Source organism: Thalassophryne amazonica, chromosome 10, assembly GCF_902500255.1.
Source record: "Thalassophryne amazonica chromosome 10, fThaAma1.1, whole genome shotgun sequence".
In the NCBI taxonomy this organism is placed as follows: Eukaryota; Metazoa; Chordata; class Actinopteri; order Batrachoidiformes; family Batrachoididae; genus Thalassophryne; species Thalassophryne amazonica.
This window is the reverse complement of record NC_047112.1, coordinates 26,802,447-26,829,883: the sequence shown is the minus strand read 5'-3', so window position 1 is coordinate 26,829,883 and position 27,437 is coordinate 26,802,447. Positions and strand designations below refer to the sequence as shown.

The following is a 27,437-nucleotide window of genomic DNA, read 5'->3' as shown; positions in this document are numbered from 1 at the left end:
CAATCAGATGGATTAATGGGATTATTAGTAATGCAATAAAGACACGCACATCCAACACACATAAAATGCGTGCATTACCAAAAAAATATACCAAAGAGAGAAACCGAATGATCCACACAGCCACAGCACTCCGATACAAAAAAAAAAAAAAGTATTTAACAAAAGATAAATGTAACGTTTCGGGCAAGAGCCCTTCGTCAGACTTAATGGCTTAATGACTTAAGACAGCCTAGATGTCCTAGGCTGTCTGTTAGCCTAGACTGCATCTCTTAGATAGCACATCCATCTTTCTTGTCCCATTAAGAGAGACAAGAAAACACGTTTTTTTTCTCTCTTAATGTGATTATTAACCATCAGATGATAAAGGTAAAACCTCTTAAATCATTCTAAAGTCAGTTTTAAGTAGAAACGAGGTGAAATTCCATGACGCTTTGAAATGTCCGACACGCAGTGACCGCATCAGCTAGCAGCTCATTTAGCCGCAGTGCTCTGATCGCTTCTGGCGCCTTTTATGATGAAATAATGCTGAATTTATGTGGAAATGTTTACTGTACAAAATCTTCAGATATCTGTCGCTGAGATAGATGATGACTGGAGTACAGTTTGAGGCAGAAACGAGGTGTTAATCTGTGAACCGCGTCATCGGGGGGACCGATTTTTAGGGGGAGCGTTCGGTCTGCGACACCGGTTCAAATCCCACCCCTGCCACATTTCTCCATGTAATGTGGAGTTGCATCAGGAAGGGCATCCGGGGTAAAACTTGTGCCAATTCAACATGCAGATCCACCTTGACTCTGCTGTGGCGACCCCAAGTGCGAACAAGGGAGCAGCTGAAGGGACTTATTTACTTTATTAGCTATCATGGGTATATGTATAATTTTATATACATATGTATAACTCATATTTTGGTTAAAGGGGTAGGCGTTTACAAGCTTTTGCTTCTGTCTACACCGTTTCAGGCACACGGGTGCGTTGTTGGATTATTTATTTTCTTTCTTTCTTTGTATGTTTTTGTTGTTTTGGATCTGTGTGTGCCAAATAAATTGATTCATTCTTTAAATTCTATGAAGTGACATGTGGCACTGTGCGAATGTTTCAGGCACAGCAAATGTGCCTGAAACCTATGCACACGATTGTATTTTAATGTGGAAACTGATTTTGCAGAAGAGTTCACAAACGGACTGCAGCGATGAAACTGTTTAACAGTAGATGCGATTCAAGGATTGTAAGATTCACACTCAAATCAAACTCACACCTAAATCCCAACTTCATATCATAGCAGAACTGTGGCAGATTAGTATTACACCCCTTCAGAAAATCTGCCTGTAAGCACACAAACACACAGCTACAATCGCCGAGAAGCCCGGGCTGACGGAGGGTCAACAGACACCCTGTGTTTTTCAGGCTTTTTCTGAGGCTCTCGCTCTGGGGAAGGAGATGTGAGGAGCAGAGAGAGAACTCAGAGGGAGAAGTCAGATGAAAGAGCAGAAGCCCTTCAGGAGTCCTCGTACCTCGCCAAGCCTTCCCACAGGCTGAGGCTGCTATTCTTATCTTCTTACAGCACAACACTGAAAACTCCTCAACTTTGCACCAAACAATGCACACACACTATGCCACATTTCTATTTCCATTTCTTTTTTTTAAATTTTATGCCCGACCACAAAAAAACTGTCTGTTTGAGGCGATCCGTCCTCATCTTTTATCAGCTGAGGTTCAGCATCCACGGAGGGGCTCAGAGGTTTCTCTGGGAGTGCACAACTCTCTGCAGTCATCCCATCGCTCGGTGACATCACGGGTGGAGTGAAGACACAAGGAGCATCACGGTTCCACAGACCGGTGTAAAAGAGGGAGTTGCATCCCACAGAAATGAACTTCTGCCTCTTGTTTGTGTTTTTCTGCCTCTCTCCCTCTCTGCTGGGGTTCAGCCTACAGGGCAACGCATTCATCATCAGCACACTTTAGACCTTCTCTTTTAACTGGCTGTTGCGTAAATGCAAAAAACCGTGTCAGTTTTACGGGTCGCAACATTCCTGAGCCTCAAGACCACAGCAATTAGAGCAAAATTAGATGGGACCACCGTAAGTGAATTTGCCAACAAATTTCCTTTCCTGCATGAAACTGCTCTCAATATTAAAACCACAGAGGAGAGAGAGAGAGAGAGAGAGAGAGCGAGGGAGAGAAAACCCGCGCTCTCTCTGCCGTGATCGTCACCCACTCCAACGTGACGCCACAAGAAGGAATCTCCGATCTGCTCCAGTCTCAGACGTTTCAGCAGACCTCAATTACAGAGTGATTGCGTCTCGCCGGCCCACCAGTCAAAACACAGCCTTTCTTCAGGAAATATTTTCACAGCACCATAATTGCTTCCATCTGTAGCTACGCTGTGGCAACACTAGCTATGTCATTACGGCTGAGTGAGTTCACAGCGAAGCGGGTGGAGACCGTGTGTGTTTGCACTGCAAAAGTGCACGTTCATGTCTTTGTGTCTGACACGCGGTTGCTGTGGAGGGTTTCTGCGTGATGACCACACTCATCAGCAGGCGCTGGCAGACAGGAAATGGAGTGTTGAGGAAGGTGTTGAGCTTCAACAATGCGGGCTTGTAATGAGCCATCAGTACCTCCTTGCCCGCCTCCCGCGTCTGGTGCACACGCCTGGTGCACATGGCTGTCACCCGTATTTGATGGCTGGTTTAACAGTGTTGACTTCAGCTGATGAAGTGTGTGTGTGTGCGCAATCACAATTCAACGTGTTCCACAGAATTCCCAGCAAACAGCAAAATAAAACAAGAGAGGCACATGTTGAGTTAAAACGCCCTCATCACGACTGTGGCGGGTCTGACAGACCGTTTAGCTTAAGCCTTAACCCATCTGCTTGTCGACTCGGGCTACGACCTGGAAAAACTCAAGCTCACCAATCAACACTTTGTGACACACTGCCCAAAGTGGAGTTGACACCCTGGAACGTCTGTTGACGCCTGAACCAGGTTTGACTCTTTGCAGTGTTTACAGAAGTGGTTTGAATTACTTGTTGCATGCACATTTGCAAAACTGGACGAATCCCACGCACACGCTTTTGCACGTGCCAATTATAAGTTAAGGGATTTCTGTGCGGAGACTTTGCTTCACTCAAACATCATTAAATTACATAGGGAGAAAATCCAGCTGAAGCTTGTTACGGTGGCTGAATTGTCCACTGTGAGGAGCGTACTGATTTAGAGAGCACTAAATTGCTTTGCACTTTCAAGCATTCATGATTTCATTCATTTCCTGCAGGCATATTTTGCAAAGGTGCAAGCAAATGAGGCCAACTCATTCTTGGAATATTCGTGGCTAGAGGTGAAGAATCATTTTAATACGGTAAAGCACAACCTAGGAAAGAGTGTGAAGCAAAAATGAATGCATCATTAACGGGAGTATCAGCAGGTCAATCACCACTTCAGTAACAGCCAATCAGGTCAGAAGGAGACGGGGTGTCTGTGCGTGAAATAAAACTACAGAAACCACTGTTTCTCTTTGAAAAAAACACAAAATCAGTCATGTTTGTACAGCAAAACCAACAGAGTCTGATAAAATATATCAATGGAGAATAAATTTCTTAAAAACCTTTTATCATAAACTCTTCCTTTGAAGAGAAACCTTGATGGGAGGAGCAAACCGAAAAGCAACGGGATCGTGTCTGTGTGTCAAAGCATCTTTCAGCAAAAGACAAAACCCCAAACTGTTCGGTCCTGTGCATGTGCGGGTTAAACCACGGGCTTTGCCTGGTGTCAAATCAAGGAACCAAAAAGTCACACAGGGAGCACCCCCCGCTCCCCTCAAAAATACTGTGATAGCCAAGCCTCAATCTCAGGTGCAGTCACTCCCCATAGATACCCATGTTAAAATCTCCTTCTTTAGACCAGAAATCAACATGTTTACACCCTGGTATAGAAATGATGGTGTTTATAGCTACGTTCACCTTTCATTAATTTTGGTGTGGGGGGGGAGTATTTATTTAAGCCACAAAACAAAATCGTGACTAATTAGTTCTGGGGTCGCTTTGAGTGACAGAAGTCGCGCTGGCGAGACGAGTTCAGATTTTAGGGCCTCCGATCGTAGTGGCTACTAGGTACTAGAGGTGGGTGATACCGGGAATTTTGGTATTGATCCGATTAAATACAGGCCCAGTATCGCTGATACCGATACCAATACAATTTCACATTTAAGCTTCATAGATCCAAAGGATCCAAAAGACCTAGGATAGAATTTCGCCAAACATTGTACGTGACAACAAAATACTTTATTATCACAATCAACATTTTTGTTTAAAAAAATATCACTCAACACAACTTAAAACAAAATCTCTTAAAACAAATCAGCAAACCACAATACAAAGCACAGTACAAGGGTGCGCTGCTCCGTGTTGTGTGACACAGTGCAGCGCTGCTCTTACAGACAGAGAGTAGACTTTGATGAATCTGCGTGCGCAGCAGTCAGTGCGTGTGGGAGAGAAAAAAGCTTGAGTATCAATCTTTTTACACGAGGATCGTTCAAATCAATACCAGCCTTGGTATAGATATTAGGATCGATCCGCCCACCACTACTAGGTACTCTGTTCTTGACCATGTTTGTCCGTCCTGACTATTTTTATTAGAAATATCTGTGATAATATGGCTTGCTGATGTTTAATTTTACTAACTGACCACCTAAAAAAATTTTGTGCTCCAGTATTTATATTACGTGAAATTTTAGTATTTATTTTTTTGTTAGCACCATTAGCATTAATTACCAGTAGCTTGGTGACATTTGTTCCACTGATGGTGCCACGGCTACTGAGGCAATAAGCCGGTCACAGTTTTCACATCCAACCAAGCCGCCTCTTATGAAACTCACAGTCTGCAAAATTATGTTAAACAATCAGCTGAAACAAAGTTAGCCTGCTAGCATTAGCATGTTTGACAATCCCAAAACAGGGAGAGAGTTCAGACTTCATTCGTCCCATTCAGGTTCTGCCAGTCTTGTCCATACTCCACCTTCTTGTCCTTTTATGGGTTTGGGTGGGAGTTAGGCAGAGATAGGCACTGCCAAGATGGTGAACTTTGGAACCGTCCCATTAGAGCTTCAAACTTACTTTTCAGAAAACCCTATGGATGACATCACAGAGGGTTTGTCCAGCATACTACACTCAAAAAACTGACTCATTGGATTGGATTTCCATCTAATAAATATAAATTAAATTAGAGTATATTGCATGGATGTGCTGTTTTTTTAGTTGGGTCTACATATATTTATTAGATGGAAATCCTGCACATAACTGAATTGAGTTCATCCAATGAGTCATTTTTTTTAGTGTATATACAATCTATGGCAGTAATTTACAAAAGAAAGAAGGAATCAGTGAGACTCAACATTCATTCACTCATTTCCTGCCACTTATCCTGGTCTGGGTCGCGGTGGCAGCAGTTCATGCCACACACTTCCGTATCCTTAACCAAGTCTTGTAACTCTTCCCGGGGGATCCTGAAGTGTTCCCAAACCAGCTCGGAAATATAATCCCTCCAGAGGGTCCTGGATCTTCCCAGAGGCCTCCACCCAGTTGGACGTGCCTGGAAATGTCCCTTGGGAGGCAACCAGGGGGCATCTGGTGAGGATGCCCCCATGGTTGTCTCCCAGTTGGATGTGCCTGGAAGATGTTCCTTGGAAGGCAACCTTGGGTGTCTGGTAAGGATGCCCCCGGATTGCCTCTCACTTGGACGTGCCTGGAAGATGTTCCTTAGGAGGTAACCAGGGAGCATCTGGTGAGGATTCCCCCTGATTGTCTCCCAGTTGGATGTGCCTGGAAGACGTTTCTTGGGATGCAACCAGGGAGCATCCTCACCAGATGCCCGAATCACCTCAATTGTACAACATCTGTCTGGTTTAAAACAATGACAGTGAGTTCAAAATGAGCTCACTCAGGAAGTTCTTCTTGTCAGACATGTTCTCTGCTACAGTTAGCAAACACCCATTCTCATACGTAACATTCAAACAGAAACACAAAGAACACATGTAACAGCACAAAATAATACCTCTTAGAACTGGCATCTAATAAACCATACCAACTATATATATATATATATATGCTGTCCCACTGCATGATGGCAATTGAAGTCCCTCATTATGACATTTTCATGTTTATAGAGCAAAAATGAAAACTGATGTAGTTAAAGTAGAAGGAAGTGCTGTCAGTAATAATTTAATTTGGTGGTATTCGCCTACATTCTGTGATTTTAATGGGATTTTAAGGGCCCCTAGACAAGTGGTGCCTAGGGCGACTTTAATATGCCTCTGGTCCTGGATGTGATCTTAAATCTTCTTCCGTGTCTGTAGGTGGTCCTAAACACCTGCAAAAATCACCCCACAGGGTAGGATTATCATGTTGCTCTCAAAACAACTTATAAGTGAAGACTGATGTGGCGCTATGGTTCCAACCACAGAGACATAGTAAAGAGCAGCTGCAGCACGTGTTCCTGGAGCATCACTTTGAAGGAAAAAAAAACCTTCAATTGTTTCATATGTACAGCTGCAGTCTGCTGCTCTTTGTGTCTCCATGCCATCAAAGTGAATTGGTCCAAATACCATGAAAATAGAGGGGATGATATTTTCCTTTATTCTGGCAACACAACAAATAAAGTTTATTCTGAAATGTTGCACAATAATACTTTCAGGGCTCTATTTTGACAGCAGATGAAAACGCCGGTCACACAGAGGATCTAAATTCATTTGAAGTGTGTCCAATTTAAGACATGTGAAATAACGTCTCAAATCCAGGCGTTGTGGAAGAATGGGTTGAATGTGGGCTGGTCCTGTGACTTGTATTTTGAAGCAACATATATATACTACTGTATTATCATGATTTCGTTATAAATAAATAATGCAACAACTAAATTCATTTTACTTCATGTTGCACTGACCGTGTTTCAAAAAATAAATGTGACTTACAGCCCACTGAAATTAATAAAATAATACCAGTCACAGGTTTCTCATTCAGTTGAATGGGAAAGTGTGTCCAAACTTTAGACAGGTATTGTGTGTTTTTCCTCTTCAAAATGGATTTTTGTACAGATGTGACAAATACACCAGTGCAAAACAGAGTCATTAAAATATGGCACTGTTCCATTAGGCATGGACGTGCTGCAGTCTGTACATAAATAAATCAAATGGCAACCAGACAACCGGTTCTCCTCTTTAACACAAGTAAAAGGATGTCTGGTGTGTTAATGGATCAGTACCAGCTGTAGCACAGCACACCATAGTTGCCACCAAATCTCCCTGGTGTGAAGCAGTGAGGTTTGGTGTATTCCCAAGAGTGTTTGTTTACTTTTGTTTATATAATCAGTCATGCACGTAACTGGTACTCGTGGTGCTTGCGTGTGGTAAAAACAAATGATGCACAGCAGAAAACACAAGGGAAGCGCTTCATAAGAGGACAGGAATGACAGATTGGAGGAAAAGTGTTTCCCTCTGCTGTGCATCAATGATGTTTAGCACATAATGAGCACAATGAGTACCAGTTATGTGCACCCCTGCATATAAAGATTACTTTCAGTTCACTTTCATTGTGCATTTGATGCCATGTAATGTTGCCTGTGCCCGGGCGCGTGCGGGGGGGTCACAAACAGCATTGCTTCTCATTTAAACCTCAGACACTGATAAATGGTAAAATGGGCCGCATTTATGTAGCACTTTTCCTTCTGTATCAGAAGCTCAAAGCACTTTATAATTATGCCTCACATTCACCCATTCACCGATGTCAGGGTGCTGCCATGCAAGGTGCTCACAACACACCGGGAGCAACTAGGGGATAAAGGACCTTGCCCAAGAGCACTTAGTGATTTTCTGATCTGGCTGGGCTTTGAACCGAGGATCCTTTGGTCTGAAGCCCAAGGCTTAACCACTAGACCATCACCTAGACACAGTGAAGGTGACTGGTATTGCTATGCACAGGCAAGCAGAGTGTACTGTACATGCATTGTGAACCCACTTATGTTAGGTGCGTCTGAGAGTGGCATTCTTCTGAGTGCTGCTCGACAGCACTGGACTTTAGACCAGGTTTCCGGTGGTCTCTGCCACCAACTCTTCTGGGTAATATCAACAAGCCAACTGTGCAGCTGGCCACACCTCTTTTACAGAGCACAGTGACGGCCAAGCAGTTAAGTGCACTTGTTTTCAGTGCGGAAGGGGACTGGTTCGTAAACTCACCCCTTTCCATTCTCCATGTAATGTGGAGTTGCATCAGGAAGGGCATCTGGTGTAAATCAAGATTTGGCATCTGTGCCAAATCAAGATGCAGAGTCACCTTGGATCTGCTGTGGTGACCCGAGTAAAAAAACAAGGGAGCAGCCGAAGGGACTTACTGTACATCATAAGAGATTAACAATGACCTTTGTTCAATTACACATTGTTGTAAAAGTTGGGCTTATCATTCCCATGGTTTGTGCATTTCTTTCTTCCAGACCTGACCACTGTAAAAAAAAATTTTTTTCTTTTCTGGATTGTCTGGTGCTCATCAAATGGGTTAAAATACTGTTGCTGGAGGTTAGAGCCACAATTATTTGACTACTGCAGTCTTTTAAATCTAAACTTAACACATCTTTTGTGTTACTGATAATCAAAAGCCTGTAGTATTTTATAATGTGGTTTTGTAATAACGGCTTACTGATGGTTCATTTAATTCTATTATGCTGTTTTAATATGTTTTTCATTGTGTTGTTTTCCTATTTGGCATTTCATAATGTTTTGCATTGCTTTGTATTGGCTTTATGGAGGTGTTACACATATAAAATGATTACTGTTGTTAAAATTATTCTCACATCCTGCAGCGCAATGGTCAGCAATGCAGACAGAAAGGTTTGAATAAATGAAACACAAAGCTTGGCACATTAACAAACCCCACGTACGGCCGTAAATTGTTTTGGTTATCCTGATCCAAACCTCTTTTCATAATCAGTTCGTGCATCGATCTCCTGCACTTGTGAATGGAAAGAGCAGCAACAGTGCAAACTGCATTTGGATTGACGGCACAATTGATCTGCCCTCAGGCGGCTAAGGAGGCGTTGTCTCTTCCTCAAGACCTTTGCATGCTTGGAATCTCAAGATGTCCCAATTAACACCCTCCATGTTCACATTTCTTCTGGACTCTGCCCTGCTGAAAAATGTGCAGCATAAAAGTATAGAGATTTTATATTGATTTCTTTCAGTGGACTATCTCTACAGAGAACTTTGTGCACCTATTTGGTTGATGCATTAGAAAGTTAAATAACAAATTTAGGCACCATATTGATTGAGCACAACTAGGGGCATGACATCACTTGAACTACAGAATACAGATGGATCGGACTCACAAACAGACTTCCAGTGAAAAATGTTCTTAAACATATACAACTTTGGGATTTTGTTAAGCGCCATTATGTGCATTTCTGCAACCAAAATGTTTGCAAAAGATCTGGCTGTAGCTGGTGGAAAGTCAAGAGCACATTAATGGTTGAACCCAAACAACATGCAAATTGTCAGTCTGAGCAATTTGTTAATTTAAATTAATTCATTACACCACCTATAATGTGGAATAAAAAAACCACACAAATAAAACCTAAATGAATCGCACTTTGGTCCATTACATTTTGACACTTACTTTTATGGTTTTAACAACAGTACCGTTCATTCATTCATTTTCTATACCTGTTTACCCCAATCAAAGATCACTGGGGGACTGGAGCCAATCCCAGCAGTCATAGGGTGTGAGGCAGGGTACATCCTGGACAGGACGCCAGTCTGCACCAGACCAGAAGTATTTTTTTATATCACTAAGGAAAAGTAGAGTGTGATTTATGGAACAAAGTCTCTGTAACTCCGTAGCCACGCATAGCCCCTGTGTCGCTGCAAACCCTTTCCAAGCTCCTCTCCGTAACCTGACATGCGACTCACAAAAATTTAAAGTACGCTCCGAAACAACGGAGACTGCATGGGCTGTGATTGGTCACTTTTCAGATTTCAATCTTTCGTCTCCAGTTATATTTAAAAGTGTTTGCGGTGTGCACACTGCTTACATTTCGATCATGGATCAAACAGAGGAATGTTTGGCAGAAGACGTTCGCAAGTATGACCACCTTTACAACACGGCGTCAAAAAACTGCAAAGACACGCAAATGGCCAGCAATTCATGGAGGGTAATGGCACATAATGTTGGTTTAGAGGTTGATGACTATACAAAGAAGTGGAGGTTGCTGAGGGATAAACTGGTCTAGAAAAAATGACCAGCAGCAGTGAATATGTAGGCACCAAGAAAATCCCTGTCTTGTTCTTCACATCATGCCCCCGACTGTTGGGACATGCACCAACGCGACAGAGATCGTCGAAAGAGCCACACCCATGTTGACGTGACTGCGTGGTCACAGAGTTGAGGAGTTGTAGAAGCATAAATCAGGTTTAGCACTATCAGCACGCCCACAGAGCACAGATTAGCTTATGATGTTCTCTGAGGAATAAAACGGCCTCATTAATGTTGCTTACCTGCTGCCGAGGGATGCCTACGATACATCCGGAAAGTATTCACATCACTTCACTTTTTTCACATTTTGTAATGCTACAGCTTTATTCCAAAATGGAGTAAATTAATTTTTCCCCCTCAAGATTCTACTCACAACACCCCATAATGACAATATGTAAATACATTTTTTTTTGCTTTAAATTTTTGCAAATTTATAAAAAAAAAAAAAGAAAGAAAGAAAGAAAAGAAATCACATCTACATAAGTATTTGCACCCTTTGCTCAATACTTTGTTGATGCACCTTTGGCAGTCTTTTTAAATATGATACCACAAGCTTCGTGCACCTATCTTTGGGCATTTTTGCCCATTCCTCTTTGCAGCACCTCTCAAGCTCCATCAGGTTGGATGGGGAGCGTCTGTGTTCATTCAGATTCAGGTCTGGGCTCTGGCTGGACCACTCAAGGACATTCACAGAGTTGTCAAGAAGCCACTCCTTTGATATCTTGGCTGTGTGCTTAGGGTCATTGTCCAGCTGAAAGATGAACTATCACCCCAGTCTGAGGTCAAGAGCGCTCTGGAGCAGGTTTTCATCCAGGATGTCTCTGTACATTGCTGCATTCATCTTTCCCTCAATCCTGACTAGTCTCTCAGTTCCTGCTGTTGAAAAACATCCCCACAGCATGATGTTGCCACCACCATGCTTCACTGTAGGGATGGTGCCTGGTTTCCTCCAAACACAATGCCTGTTATTCACGCCAAATCTTTGTCTCATCAGACCAAAGAATTTTGTTTCTCATGGTCTGAGAGTCCTTCAGGTGCCTTTTGGCAAACTCCAGGTGGGCTGCCATGTGCCTTTTACTAAGGAGTGGCTTCCCTTTGGCCACTGCACCAAACAGACCTGTTTGGTGGATTGCTGCAGAGATGGTTGTCCTTCTGGAAGGTCCTCCTCTCTGCACAGAGGAATGCTGGAGCTCTAACAGAGTGACCATTGGGTTCTTGATCACCTCCCTGACTAAGGCCCTTCTCCCCCGATTAATCAGTTTAGATGGGTGGCCTATTCGAGGAAGAGTCCTGGTGGATCCGAACTTCTTCCATTTTCAGATGATGGAGGCCACTGTGCTCATTGGGACCTTCAAAGCAGCACAAATTTTTCTATACCCTTCCCCAGATTTGTGCCTCGACAATCGTGTCTCGGAGGTCTACAGACAATTCCTTTGACTTCATGCTTGGTTGGTGTTCTGACATGCACTGTGGACCTTATATGTACACAGGTGTGTGCCTTTCCAGTTAATGTCCAATCAACTGAATTTACCCCAGGTGGACTCCAATTAAGCTGTAGAAACATCTCGATGATCAGTAGAAACAGGATGCACCTGAGTTCAAGTTTGAGCTTCATGGCAAAGGCTGTGGATACTAGTGTACATGTGATTTCTTAGTTTATTTTAAATAAAAACATAAAATATTAAACTATTTCTGTAACTGTTTTTAATAAGAGTGAAATTTTGTGATTATTTGTGTGTTTCTGAGAGCCTAATATTTGTACACTGTATGTACCTTGTAATTTCAGGGGTGATATTTAAAAAAAACTTGCAATCAAATGTGACTGATTTAGATTTATCAATCACAAAGCTTTTACAAAAATATAAATGCAGCACTTTTGTTTTTGCTCCCATTTTTCATGAGCTGAACTCAAAGGTGCAATAATCTGTGCAACCTGTGCAATAATCATGCTGTGTAATCAGCATCTTGATATGTCACACCTGCGAGGTGGGATGGATTATCTCGGCAAAGGAGAAGTGCTCACTAACACGGATTTTGACAGATTCATGAACAATATTTGAGAGAAATAGGTCTTTTGTGTAAATAGAAAATGTTTTAGATCTTTGAGTTGAGCTCATTAAAATGGGAGCAAAAACACAAGTGTTGCGTTTATATTTTTGTTGAGCGAAGATTCATTTTTTAATTGCCTGACAACACTGGTAATTAAGAAACAATGACAAAGTTTGAATCTGAGAGTTAATAGCGCATACTTTAAATATCCACCCATGCGTACGTATTTAAATTAAACCAGATATTATTCTGACCTCATCTCTTTTATTAAAGTAGCAGCTGGGCTTCTAATTTCTACTCTGTGATCAGGGTGGGTTTAGAAGGCTGGCTTGCCATTACGTGCTAATCCCTCATGTGTACGTGTATTTTATTGAATACAGACATAGAGAGAGAGAGAGGGTGAGACATGCAGAGTCACAAGGACATGCCCTTAACCACAATATTGCTTCCCATAACTCAACTGATCTTGCAGTGGCTTCTTCTGACACTGCAGAAAGAATACCTTGCAGATGTGGTGGTGCAGACGATTTACACATATGCTTTCTTAAGAGATAAGAAGAAGTAAGTCCTATACCATCCCCGAGACCCACTGGTGCCCACACTTATCCCAGGATTCTGTAGCATGAAGCTGATGACAGTCAACAAATCACCCTGGATGAAGCACCAGTCTGTCAGAGGTCACTTCCCCTTTAAAGAGCTATTTACAGCTGAGTGGTTGGCAAGAACGCCCATGATGTGGCTCATTCAAGGTCACAGACAGGTAGTGTGACCAGTAATGGACCCAGGTCTACATATTGGTAGCTCAGCTCCTTATCCACTGAGCTACCTGCTCCACAGGGATGAATAAGTAAAAATGAGTGACACATTCTCAGTACTATTTAAAACATACAAGCCACAGCAGCTGTCAGCTTCCTAATAAAAACTGGACAGATTTCAATCTACTTGTAGATTTTTAATGGTTTTGCACACTCGTGAGCACTCAGGAGAAGTGCAGCAGCTCTGTGATATATAAATGAGGAGACTAAGACGACCCAAGGTAGGTGGTTTACATCACCAAGACAGAGTTACTGTCTGGGCCCAAGCCCACTGCCAAGGCCAGCGGCCGCACCGTGCCGGAATTCAATGCATTTGTCACAAGTAACTGACAGTGCGAGTGCCAAGACTCCAGTGTGATGATCATTCTACCTCACCTTCCATCCTCCTCTCTCCGCTTATTCAGCCAATACTCCCTCATTCTGACCCTCTGATCCCTTTCACCCTGTCCATTCTCAAGCTCGCCCTTCTTTCCACGATCTCTCAATCCTTTACTCATTCCTTTTGTTCTTCCCTACTCCTGGAGCTGATTTAGCCAGCCTAACCTCACTCTTCTCACCCCCATTCCTTACCCACTCACAGAATCCCCCTTGATATCTATTCGAGTTCTATCAGTCAGAGGAGAGATGAAAATCGATTCTCCTTCCTGCAAATACTTCTCTCTGGCTAAGGAGAAAGAGGAGGCAGTTAGATGGCCTCTAAGTAACATCATCCATCTATCTCCTTTTGAGGTTTGACGACAAGACTGGTCTGAAATCGTCAGAACAACGGATGGGATTGAAAAGAGGTGAAGAATGTAGGAGAGGGGGTAAAACTTTGGAGCATTAAGTGAGTTGTTGTTCTACACACCAACTGCAATGCCAAACAGGCCAAACGGTGGCAAACAACTGTCAAGGTACGCCCTAAGAATACTGCATTTCTCAACTTAAAAAGGAAGGTAATAATTTGCATTGGTATTTTAAACTAATGCCAAATCTGCCATTGCCGACTAAAACCCATGAGGCTTTTGTAGACAAACTAACTCAAGTTTAGCAAAGCACTGAATTATGTGCTTTACTATACTTGATTTGCTTTGTATTCTAAAAGGTTAATTAATCTGAACCAACTTACATGGTGCAACGTCTACTTGACAAACATGGCCAGCTAGGTGCATTATTATTTGATCCCCGTACTGCTGCGCAATTCGTTGAGCCAATGTGACCCACTTTGTCCTACTGGATGCTGCGCTTTGAAACATTTGACAACACATTATATAAAATAATCTTTTCACTGCTCTCAGAACCTGGCTGATGAATCCACTTCTCATTGCTCCCAGAATCAGAGAAATTATCTGCAGCTGCAACTTCTCTCGTGTGCGTCATGCAGTGGAGAACGCATTTGGAACCGTCTTAAAGGTAATTATTTATAATATTTATATTGTAATAGATTGGAAAAACAGTTGCATTGTCATTCCTTCTTATGTGTTAGATAATGTATCTGTAAAACTATGTTTATTGTAGATGTAACATCTCATCCAGATGCACTGCGGCGATGAGACGCATTGACTCGCAGTGACACACAGTGTTTTTGAATAGGGTGCAATGTTCACATCTAGTTCACAAAATTAATATGTGCCAGAAGTTTTGAACATTTCAAATTTTCTTTGCACATTTGCACAGAGATGTACACAGCTCCCACACAGTTTACAACAGCTTACGTGTTTATTTAATGAGTTTATTTGCGGGGCTCAAATTCATGCAAGTGTCAAGGCACCTTAAGCTGCGTTTACAGGTAATGATGGCAAGTCACAAATGCCACGAAGTATACATTCTTGGCCGCTGATCACGAATGTGATGATTTTGGGCAGAGGCATTAGGTGTCCTCAGGAACTGTTGCAACCTGTTACCACGTGTTATGATTAATGACACACACACACACACACACACACACACACACACACACACACACACACACACACACACACACACACACACACATTCATCCATCAGCTGCTGAACAATTCAGATCGCTACAGTTTGCTCCTCAAAATCCATAGCAGAAGAACTTTGTGACTTCATGCTTAGTTGGACTCTGTGCCATGAAGTGGTACAGAAAGGAGGAGGAGACTGAGAGCCAGATGTGTGGCTCTCGTCTCACTCGTTTTCCCGAACATCAGGCACAGCAGCAGGTGGAACACCTGCAGGAGAGCGTTGATGAGCATCAGAACAAAACTTTTAGCCGACTTGGCGTCACTGTCCTTCTTCAGCATACTGCAGCAATGAAACTGAATGAGGTGCAGCAGGGTTTAATTGTGCGCACATCAGAGGAGAATACTGTCACTATCTATTAAGGATCACCACTAATCGAGACGGATCAACATGCTCAGTTGTGACCTCCATGACATGAAGAGAAATGAGGGTGGTGCGTGACATTCGTGGAAGATTTTTTTGACAGCCAAAAACATGCTCCATGAAAATCACAAATATCACGCACCAACACGTGCTATTAAGAAACCTATTCAGATGCATTAAGTCACATTAAGAATGTCAGGACTGTGTCAAGAGTGATGCAAATATGACATTCGGAATGCATCTTGCCTATGTGTAAATGCACCATTAAGGCAACGACTAGATGTCTTTTTTACTTGGTCTGTTCGGAGTGTCCTCGCGTAAAGCTGTGATGCCTTTGTGTCAAATGAGCACTTGTTTAGGGAGACTCAAATGAGAATTATCATTTGTGCGGTGTGGGCACTACAACAGTGTACCCTGCCTCACGCCCTGCGACTGCTGGGATAAGCTCCAGCCCCCTGTGGCCTGATCTTGGATAAGCGGTTGAAGATGAATGAGAGAGAGTGAGTACTGAGGGAGTGTCCATTATGACATCTTGACCATGTGACGTGTTTCGTTTCTCCGAGCATGATCCACCTCACAGGTGCCTCAGTACTGAGGACTAAGGGGGTGGTGAAAGCCAAGTTTTACCTGACTGCAGCAGATAGACAGTTACACTGGAGACTGATGAAGCAGATAGGCCAGAACGTTTCTTATCCCCAATCAGCTTGCTTAAAATACAGTCCAACACACTGAAACTATAAATATTCATCCACCAATAGAATTTAGTATCTTCTTCCAACCACTATCCCTGTGGGTTTAATTTTCATTTTATCTATGTGCACGTGAGAATGCAGCTATTCTGTGTGCGCTGTGTTCATGAAGAATAACGTGCGTGATGAGAGCCAGATGCTGACAGACATATAACAGCACAGACAGTTTCAAAGTCTAATGTTGTCAGTGACAGTTTGTCATAACAAGCCGATTGAAGCCGCCGCTCTGACTGCCTACTGTACTCAGAAAGAAATTGTTGCCTTGTAGAAAGACAAAAATGAGGAAGAGTTGAGATAAAATGAAAAGCCAGAGCACATATTTCCTCCCACTCTGAAATGAATTGTCATGCAGGCGACAGCAGCAGCCGTCATGCTAGTTGGCTCATCCCCTGACAAAATAGTTCAACTCCTTTAACAGAGCTCTTCCTCAGTATATTTCATAACAGGATCACACGGAGGAGCAATCATGCCCCAGAGCTCGGACGGTCCTCAAAGAAACAACCAGGAGAAGGACATACAGTGCGTCCAGAAAGTATTCACAGCACTGCACTTTTTTTTTATCTTAAAGCCTTATTCCAAAATGGATGAAATTCATTTTTTTTCCTCAAAATTCGAAACACAATACCCCATAATGACAATGTGAAATGTTTTGCTAATTTATTCAAAATAAAAAAAGCTAAGAAATCACGTGTACATAAGTATTCACAGCCTTTACCATGAAGCTCAAAATTGAGCTCATGTGCATCCTGTTTCCACTGATCATCCTTGAGATGTTTCTACAGCTTCTTTGGAGTCCACCTGGGGTAAATGCAGCTGATTGGACATGATTTGGAAAGACACACACCTGTCTACATATAAGGTTCAAAGTTGACAGTGCATGTTAAAGCACAAACCAAGCATGAAGTCAAAGGAATTGTCTGTAGACCTCCAAGACAGGACTGTCTTGAGGCACAAATCTCAGGAAGGGTACAGAAACATTTCTGCTGCTTTGAAGGTCCAGATGAGCACAGTGGACTCCATCATCTGAAATGGAAGAAGTTCAGATCCACCAGGACACTTCTTAGAGCTGGTCGCCCGTCTATACTGAGCGATCGGGGGAGAGAGAAAGGCCTTAGTCATGGAGGTGACCAAGAACCTGATGGTCATTCTGTCAGAGCTCCAGCACTCCTCTGTGGAGAGAGGAGAATCTTCCAGAAGGACAACCATGTGTGCAGCAATCCACCAATCAGGCCTGTATGGTAGAGTGGACAGATGGAAGCCACTCCTTAGTAAAAGGTACATGGCAGTCCACCTGGAGTTTGGCAAAAGCCACCTGAAGGACTCTCAGACCATGAAAAACAAAATTCTCTGTATGATGTGACAAAGATGAACTCTGGCATTATGTTTGGAGGAAACCAGACACCATCCCTACAGTGAAGCACGGTGGTGGCAGCATCATGCTGTGGGGATGTTTTTCAGCAGCAGGAACTGAGAGACTACTCAGGATTGAAGGAAGGATGAATGCAACAATGTACAGAGACATCCTGGATGAAAACCTGCTCCAGAGCACTCTTGACCTCAGAGTGCGGGACAGTTCATCTTTTAGCAGGGCAATGACTGTCAGCACACAGCCAAGATATCAAGGGAGTGGCTTCAGGACAACTCTGTGAATGTCCTTGAGAGGCCCAGCCAGAGCCCAGACCTGAATCTGATTGAACATCTACTTTTTTCTTTTTAATAAATTTGCAAAAATTTCAATAAAGCTTTTTCATGTTGTCATTGTGGGGTATTGTGAGTAGAATGTTTGAGGGAAAAATTGCATTTACTCCATTTTAAAATAAGGCTGTAACATAACAAATTGTGGAAAAAATGAAGTGCAGTGAATACTTTCTGGGTGCACTGTGTCTATTTGACAGCAGGCCAAGCAAAGCCGTTACCAGGACTTTGCACAATGACACCTCTGTGTGACTGAGCTCTCTGAAATCAGAAATTCACCTTCTGGTTCATTTTATTGCAGCTGTAAAGATGGAACGTGCCATATTTTACCGTAGACTGAGCGTATACTTGACAAATCCTCTGTGACGTTACCCATAGGTTTTCTGAAGGGTGGTTTTGCATTCAAACAGAGCAGGTCCAAATGTCACCATCTTGGAAATGCCCAACTCTGCTTAATTCCCAGCTAACCTATTAATGGGTAAAGAAGTGGAGCATGGGCAAGACTGTTACTAAAGCTAAACTAAGGTTAACAGACTAACTTTGGTTTGGATATTTAAGGGTCCCTTCACACATAGTACGAATAAGTACAACTCAGGGCGAACATGGTGGAACACCTCGTATGAGCGAATCACACCATTTCAAATAGTCATATTTGTCAATTTCATGCTACATTTATACTATTCTGTTGATTCCTATCTGCCACTCTTTATACTTATGACCTAGTTTGTACAAAAGAGATTTGAGAAAAGTGGCAGACATTATAGGCCCCTCATTTTCATTATGTTTCTTAAACATATGTTTCTTTGAATACTATTTTGTGTGTGTGTGTGTGTGTGTGTGTGTGTGTGTGTGTGTGTGTGTGTGTGTGTGTGTGTGTGTGTGTGTGTGTGTGTGTGTGTGTGTGTGTGTGTGTGTGAGCTACTATACTGTGGATATTTTATGCAAAACTAAATTGGAGTATTTTCCATCACATCATATATTTCAGGTTGTTTGTAGAGTATATTTGGAAGGGGGATTTAAAGATACTTCAGAATAGGAAATATTACTATTGTAGATAGCTATAGATACATACAGAAAGAATACCAATATCATTCACCATCAATCATACTGCTTCATCAGGGACCATAAATCATCCATGAAATATAGCATTTAAAGGTTGCTCTATCCTGATTGGGCCTTATCAAGGTTTGGGTTAATCAGTGCTGCCCTGTAGGAATGTTGCCTGTTGGGGGGCGATTTCTAGGGTGAGGGGGAAGATATCGGGGGGGGGATATATACTGTTACACTGGCATAGGAGGTGGACACTCTGACCAGTCGGCTAAAACCTGGGCTCTGGCCTGAATAGCCAGAGTATCCTTTGGCTGTTGGGAGAGTGAGACCTGTTCACTACCACATGCACAGTGACTCCTGCTGGCCTGCGTCACACTTGCTCATAGGATGAGTAAGATTTAAACCTTGCTAGTGTGTAGTGCCTTGGAATGTGGTATGTTTTGATTTGGCCCTGTATAAGCAAATGATATGAAACCCAGGTCTTACTTCATTCTTCTCGCAAGTTGCTATATCTGACCCAGGGACTTTACACCGGGTGTCAAGATGTTATTTTCAAGATAATGTTTCACCGACTGGTTCAGCACATCAATACAACTATAACGCAGCATAGTTGCGTTATAGTTGTATTGATGAAATACCCTAAAATACCCTCAGCCGTATGAGCATAAAAACAGAAAACAGAATGTGACATTTTGACCTTTAAGGTTAAGGTTAGCCATCTTTGAACTTGTCCAAGGTCTGTGTCCCAAGAATGCTCCCTGTGAATTTGAAGACCCTGGCAGTAATAGGACTGGACTTATGCTGAGCATAGACAGATGGGTGGATGGACACAAAACTTTCGCAATACCCGATGGTCATATTTTGGCCTCGGGGATTAGCAACCAGAAATATTTACAATGCAAAGCTCTTGGATAAATGTGCATACTGGACATTCATATAGTAGAAACTACTTTCTCACATCCCCTACATACTCATCCAAGTTACATTTTACAAAAACTAACTTGCAGGAACCAAGTTTGGGATGCAAATATACCGTTTGTGTTTGGAATAACACCAACAGCAGCAAACACAGTGATTTTTTTTTTTTCCACATGTTCCTGACATCACCATGCACCGCGTAAGCGTTAGCCATCGGTAGCGGGTCGTCCTGTGTGGTTCGGCAATCCTGACGTAAGAGAACACCATCAAACAGAGCACCCATCTGAAACAGGATTAAAGCTGCACGCCGTTCACATTATGAAATATTTATCTGTTCTGTTCTCTGGGAGTGTGGTGCATGAACTCTGGGATCTTTCACAAGCACAGGATTAATTTGCACGCTTTGGAATTAGTACACAGATCAAAGAGAGGGGTGTCATGGGAGTATCCAAAACCACTGCATCTGGAGTAGAGATTCAGCTTTTCGTAATCATATGGGGGTTGGTGGGTAAGACCTCAAGGGAAATTTAAAATTGGGGGTGAATATAATTAGGCACATGTATATGCAACAAAACATATCAGAGCAAAGCAAAGATAGAATACAGGGAGAACAACAAAGTTAGCTAAAACATACATGAAGACTTAAAATGAGGCGAGCGTGACGGTGGTTCCGCCAGGGGAGGAGTAAGATGCTACAGGGGTGGACTGGGATGCGCCTCTGTTTATTTGTTCATTTCCTCTGTATATCCTGAAAACACAGAGCTCTTCCTTTCTTCTGCTTCTTTTTTTTTTTTTTTTTTGTTACCCTGAAGATACACGACTCGGATCTCGATAAGACAAGAGAACTATTAGTTTGAACACTAACGGGCAAACCTGCACACATGCCGACAGTCGCTTACCATCACAGTCACCCAAGTGGGCCACATTCCCCTGTTCGACATCTTGCTCGAACGGCAGTCTGCGGAGGAGAAGAGACACGGCCATTAATCAGAGGATAGAGCGGCCCGGCCCGCTGACGCCGTGGCACAGATCTGCTACGATAAAGCTATCATTGTGTTCCAGCACAGAACAACTTACAGAGGCGCGTATATTTCCCTGCGCTCCTTTATCACTTACATAGGTAGAATTTTAGAAGGCGTTGCTGTTGTTTTGAGAGCTTTAGAATAAGCTCCTGAGCTGCCTCCTCCTGTCCTGATGAGATACTGTCATTACGCCTTCATAAAGATACTTTGGTGGAAAAGACATTTTTCATAGTAGGCAGAAAGGCAAATGAAACCAAACCTCAGATGTAACTTTTTGGCTATAAATCTAGTGAAAAGTCATTTCTACAGCTTTATCCCAGTGCTTTAAAACTCATTTCCCATTTGGGCATGAGGGGCAAACACAAACCACAAAGCGCAATAAGCCACGCTGAAGTGAGGAAAGAGAGAGGAAATGAGAAGAGTACAGAGAGACCAGGTGCACACAAAGAAAAACATAACTGCTTTTAGTCATGGTTCATATTAGGTAAAACAGCCGCATATGTGCAGCAGAATGTATGGTTTTCATGATGGTTTTCATATTAACGAGCAGCAGCCAACAGGACGTTTACACTGAGGCCTGCATGAGCGGAAATACCTGCAATCAAGAAGCTAACCCTGAAATGTCTGGGTCTGTTCATAACAGTCCAAAACGTGCAACAAAAACGCCTAAAGAAATCACATACAGTTGATATGCATCAGGATGATACAAACTTATTAAGGATTAGAGTGTAAAATATAATGAAAGCCAATTGTGTGAGATAAATGTAATTCATTTGATTTCAAAATATATACAGATCCACTTCAAGTGGATCAAAACTATATGATTTTATCACCTGAAGCAGCACACACAAATATAGTGGCTGCAAATTTATTTTTATATTTTCTTATAAATGTGCGATATTTAACATATTTTCATTTTTTTGAACCAGTTTTACTAAATGTATCAAAAGCCTTTGAGCAATACTACATATGGTAATGATTTTTAAATGTTTTTATAACTTAAATAGATATTATAATATTATTTTATAACGTAAATAGAGATGTAATGTCATATTTGTGCATAAATTACATCTAGTTAACTATGTTCAAATAATGACTTGGGATTTAGTCTTGGTCTGTTTATGAAGTCGCACAGGGCACGCTAATTGTGCAGTCATTTCATGGCCATTTAGTAGTATTACAAAGATACTGTTATGTAATTTTGTAACAGCAGAATGCTCTGCACAAAATGCTCTGCCACAAAACAGTATCCCCAAATACCATTTTATTTTTACATCAAAAACTTTTTATTTTATTTTATTTTTACAATCACTGCTGCTTGCCAATAAATCTATCCATCACAATTGGTCAGTGCAAATTGAAGAAAGAATCTGTAAGCATATCAATCAATCAATCAATTTTTTTTTTATATAGCGCCAAATCACAACAAACAGTTGCCCCAAGGCGCTTTATGAGAGGATGTGACTTTCACAAACTTTCTGATTTTGCACAAAAAAAGATGTTTACTTGCTTTGTATAGTTTTGAAAATTGTATGCATAAGTTGCTAAAATGTTGGTTTAAATGATATGTGAAATTCCTACATGAAACAGACTTCTTATTAAGATATTACTCGTAATTACATGGATTAAAGAAACTTAGTTACAGTTACGCTGTGGATGAGACACATTTTTAATAATTTTGCACATGATCCTTACTTAAAATCCCTGCAAATCACACCATTGGAGGACACCGGAGGGGTGGGTAGGGTTCAAATCTTGCTCGTATATTGGGGTGGCCTGCGTTGTGATTTGGCGGTGGATAAATAAACTGAATTGACACTTTCTGACCATCATCCTGCGGAGACATACGGGACATTATGAAAATGGCAGTACTCTCAGGAAGTGAAGCCTTCAGGAACACTGGTGTTGATCACACTGCTTTTGGACAATGATGCAAGGATTACACTCACGCAGAAACTGGCTGTTTGGAGTATTTTGGGCAGATATGGAAAGCAGACATGAGGTGCTAAAAAGAACTATAGATAATTTGAAAACCCTTCACATCAACAGTACAAAAACTTATCGAAAACTAATATAGTGGATTCAAAGAATCATCACTCTATCTTACACAGTGCATACTTTTGCTTTGTGTATATTTTTATTAAGTACATTAAAACACTATTTGCTTTACATACGTTGACTTCTTTATATTTTGTTACCAAAACAGGAATCTACACAGTAATTTATGACTGTGTAAAAATGTTCCATACATTTTTATATGGCAGGAGCAAATGAGATTCAAAGTTGCAGTCTGACCACAAAAGAGGGCAGTGTGTGTAACTATGTGAATAATCAACAACAACGCTGACCCCAAGTTCCTCTGTCAGTGAATAAGAGTTCATGTTTTATGTAACACTAATTTCCCAGATGTCTATAGTGGCCACACTGTGAGCAACATTTAAAATATTTAACCACAAACAGAATGCTTGTAAAATCAGAAAGCATGTAGCTGTCACTCAAACAGTAACACTTTAAGAACAGCTCCAGAACAGAAATACTGATACGGCCGCCACAATGCAACAACGATATTTATGAGCAATGAATGAAAAATAGAAAACACAAATAAGATATGATCCCAACAAACCAGACTTCTGGACAAATGGCAGCTTTTGTTCTGCTCCCAACTGCAAACAGAGTCCATGATTCTTTATTATATAACACATAAATAGAGCCTTGTCATTCAATTGGTGGCTTGTATGTCACATGATATGAATCATTCTTCCCATTTTCCACTGTTTTCTATTGACCGTGCAAATTTGGTTCCATTTAATGCGCAAATTTGGTTCCATACATTTGTACCATTGCGTGGCGCCACCATCGCTTTCAGGACGGCCACCAGCGGCTGTGGGGCGCGCCGCGCTCCGAAGCCGCCATCGACAGGCTGAACGATCATTTCATTTCTAAACGGATGGCTGTCTGGATCCATGACCATCGTGTGCCATTTCTCTGGTTATCACAAGAGCTGGACATCAACCATTTTCCGGCAGATTTCATTTTTAACAAGAGATTTTGTCATGGAAAGCCGAGCGGAGGCTTCGTGCGTCACGATGGATTTGCTACTGGAGCGAGACAAAACCACCTCCGTTTTGGTCTCACAGGACGGCTTTGAGATGGTATTCAGACAGCTGTTGGTGGTTTTTCCATCGAGTGATTATCCGAGAAATTGTGGATGTGCCTGGACATGCCAGAACATGTCCTGTGAGGCTTCATCACGGCGTTGCTATGCGCCATGCAGCACCGCCGCAACGTGCGGGGCCTCCGCTCCTCTTTCCATGACAAAAACTCCTGTAACAGTGGAATGTGCCATTCATTTCCAAACTGGACGCTGTGTTTTATCCGGGACGTCGTCTTACTAGCACAGGAATTGTGAAAAGACGTGGACATCAGCACTTTTTCGGCACATTGAGACAGACGTGCTGAGGAATTCCGCGCGTCGCGGCGGTGCTGCATGGCGCAAAGCAACGCCGTGATGAAGCCTCACGGGACATGTTCTGGCATGTCCAGGCACATCCACAATTTCTCGGATAATCACTCGATGGAAAAACCACCGACAGCTGTTTGAACGCCATCTCAAAGCCGTTCGGTGAGACCAAAACGGAGGTGGTTTTATCTCGCTCCAGTAGCGAATCCATCGTGATGCGCGAAGCCTCCGCTCGGCTTTCCATGACAAAATCTCTTGTTAAAAGTGAAATCTGCCAGATAATGGTTGATGTCCAGCTCTTGTGATAACCAGAGAAATGGCACACGATGGTCACGGATCCAGACAGCCATCCGTTTAGAAATGAAATGGTCGTTCAGCCTGTTGATGGTGGTTTCGGAGCGCGGCGCGCCCCACAGCTGCTGGGGGCCATCCTTAAAGTGACAGTAACACTCCTTATTCTCTACCAAGCCCGTAACATTTTCACCGAAAGCCAGATAAATTTTTCTAATGGTTTCCAGCTGCCAGTCTCTAACAGTTTCTGAAAAAATTCTGATGGAAAAAAAAAGCCCAAATCATTCCGCCATTTCATGGCAATAAAACAATGACAAGGGGGCTGGACCACTCCTCTCTCAAGGCCTGCTCACAGGCGAATGACGCAACCGACAGGCATGGAAAAACTCACGCATGCGCACGAGGGTTCAAGCTTGTCTGACGCAATCACACGTGATTCAAAACCAGTATGGTTTTTGAAAAAAATAATAAGGTCGGATACTTTTCTAACAGACCTCGTATGTAGGTAGTGTAGTCCTCATTAATATACCTGTCCTGGCTGTGGTCTCTGTATTTGTACTGTGACACGTCCTGTGCACTGAGCTGTCATTTGTGTCTCTGGTCAGCAGCTGGGAGGCCCCTCCCTGCGCTGTGTGCGCTCTGACCTGGCTGCCCGGCCCTGCATATGTTCATGTCTGTACATACATATACGCATTTTATGCAAGTGTGCCACATGCCACATGTGTAGGGGTGAGCGGGGGGGCTGAAACACATACACCACGTGTTTCAGAGGGAGCGGGGGGGGCACAAAACATACACGCCACATGTGTTTCGGGGGGCAGCAGGGGTAGCGTGAGACGCGCACATGTGCGAGACACATGCGCCACATGTGTGTTGCTTTTTGCAACACCACACTCGTGGGGTCACTTAGACAAATTTCATATCCAGCTTGAAAGTGATCGTCTGCTGACTGTTTTCGTGGCAACAACGTGAATTGCCACACATTTTTGAAGTGCCAAGCGAGCGGAGTTAGACGTTTGTGTGTCACCTGGAATTTGGCCGACACCGAGGGATTGAATGGTCTCTCAAAAAGCACATGATGACTTTCAGCCGCTGGTGTGAATAGTTGTAACGACCCGTATACGAGGTGTTTGAGGCAGCTACGATTTTTCACGAATGGCATGCAATTCCTCCTTCGTGCGCTAGTCGGCTTAAGTTGTGTTATGTGTGAAGGGGTCCTAATGAATGTTTTTTCATTCATGCAATGAAAAGAATATTTCATTTGCCTCGTTGAATGGAACATTCCATCTTTCACGGAAAGAAATATTCTTACCATTGCACTCATAAACATTCATTATTTGTATTCCATTGAGCAACTTGTTGACTTTAAGGGATACTTTTCAACCTGGGCTCTGTTTTTAGATGTGTCTGAGTTCATCTTTTCACTTTGGACAAACACAATTTTAATTGGTGCCATATTGGTATAGAACATAACCGGCATCGCGCGCTAAACAGTTAAACAATAATTGTACGGGAAAGGCTAAAAACACAGTAAATCACTTCTTGTCGCCACTGAACAGGTAAAACTACGATCCCAACCCTACTGATGGAAAACATGTGCATCTTTACCTCACCAAATATAAAGAAACTTCTTAAAGTGACTGATTATGCCGTTAGCTGTTTAACTTGGCCTTCTATGTGTTCAGAAGCACCTCTTCTGTGAAAGTCGTGATTTACTTGTGTTATACTAAAGGGCGACAGTAATTATGCAGCTCATTATTTTGGCTTTGATATTTTTGTTTAATTTTTATCATGTGGTAGAAATTTGCTTTCAGTCTGAGCTGAAAATGAAAAATTTTAGTACAGAGAAGTTTTTTTTTTTAAAACTAATTAAAATGTATAAAAGCCGAAGCGTGTAGACTTTCTATATCCACCAAAAGTATTGCTGCTGTCATTTATTGTTATATCACTTTGGCGTCATTTAACTTGATACGACAGAAACAATTCTCTGAAGAAGAGAAGAACCAATCAGCAGGTTTTATGGTCTGGGTTGAGATTGTTGTTTAACACTATAAATGCAGCAATGAAAACAAACATAAAACCAACGCTGCCTTCAATAAAACAGCCAGAGCTACGTTCCGCAAATTAAACTCTTCATTTTCTTTTGATACTTTCACAATTGCATTCTAATGTTATATAATCACAGAGACCACGTAGTCCTGCAGCATCAGTTTGCAAAGATTGCATTATTTCACGACGAGGAAATCCAAAATTACTGAACGCAAAATCGATTGGTGAGTTGACCGACCTTCACAAATCAAATCAAGACCAACACACAGGCCTTTAATAGTATAAACAGGTAGTCTGAGATGGACTTTAAGGGCCATGTTGTGTATTGTGCTGGCACTACACCTATGTCCTGAAGTCTTAATTCAATGAGCAGCCAGACGAAATAGAGATTTGATTCCAGTGGACATGAGCAGGGAGGAGGATGAGGACGCTGATGCTGCTGCCGCCGCCACCGCCAGTGGACGTGAGCTGTCAGGAAAGCCAACGACGTTTAGTGCACAGACAGAGAGGTCACGCGCACTCGCTTTGCACAGCCACCACTTGATAACAAGCTAACTGAAAGCGCAAAGCGTTGTGTGACAGTAGCAGTAGACATCTTGAATCAATAAGTGCACAAAGATCAGACTGAACCTAAGAACTTCTGCAGCCGATAAATACAATTTGACATTGTTTTTAACGGGTGGTCCACCCGGTGTGCTGTCAGAAAAATGACCGTGAAAGTAAGGA

The 27,437-nt window shown here is 42.3% G+C and overlaps 1 protein-coding gene across 1 annotated transcript in view; it reads right to left on the bottom strand.

Moving 5' to 3' along the window:
- The window catches only part of sema6bb (sema domain, transmembrane domain (TM), and cytoplasmic domain, (semaphorin) 6Bb), a 191,583-nt gene that overhangs the window by 28,381 nt on the left and 135,765 nt on the right, over nucleotides 1–27,437 (bottom strand). Inside the window, 1 exon segment of the mRNA XM_034179613.1 lies at nucleotides 20,789–20,847. Coding sequence (XP_034035504.1) covers nucleotides 20,789–20,847 — 59 coding nt within the window.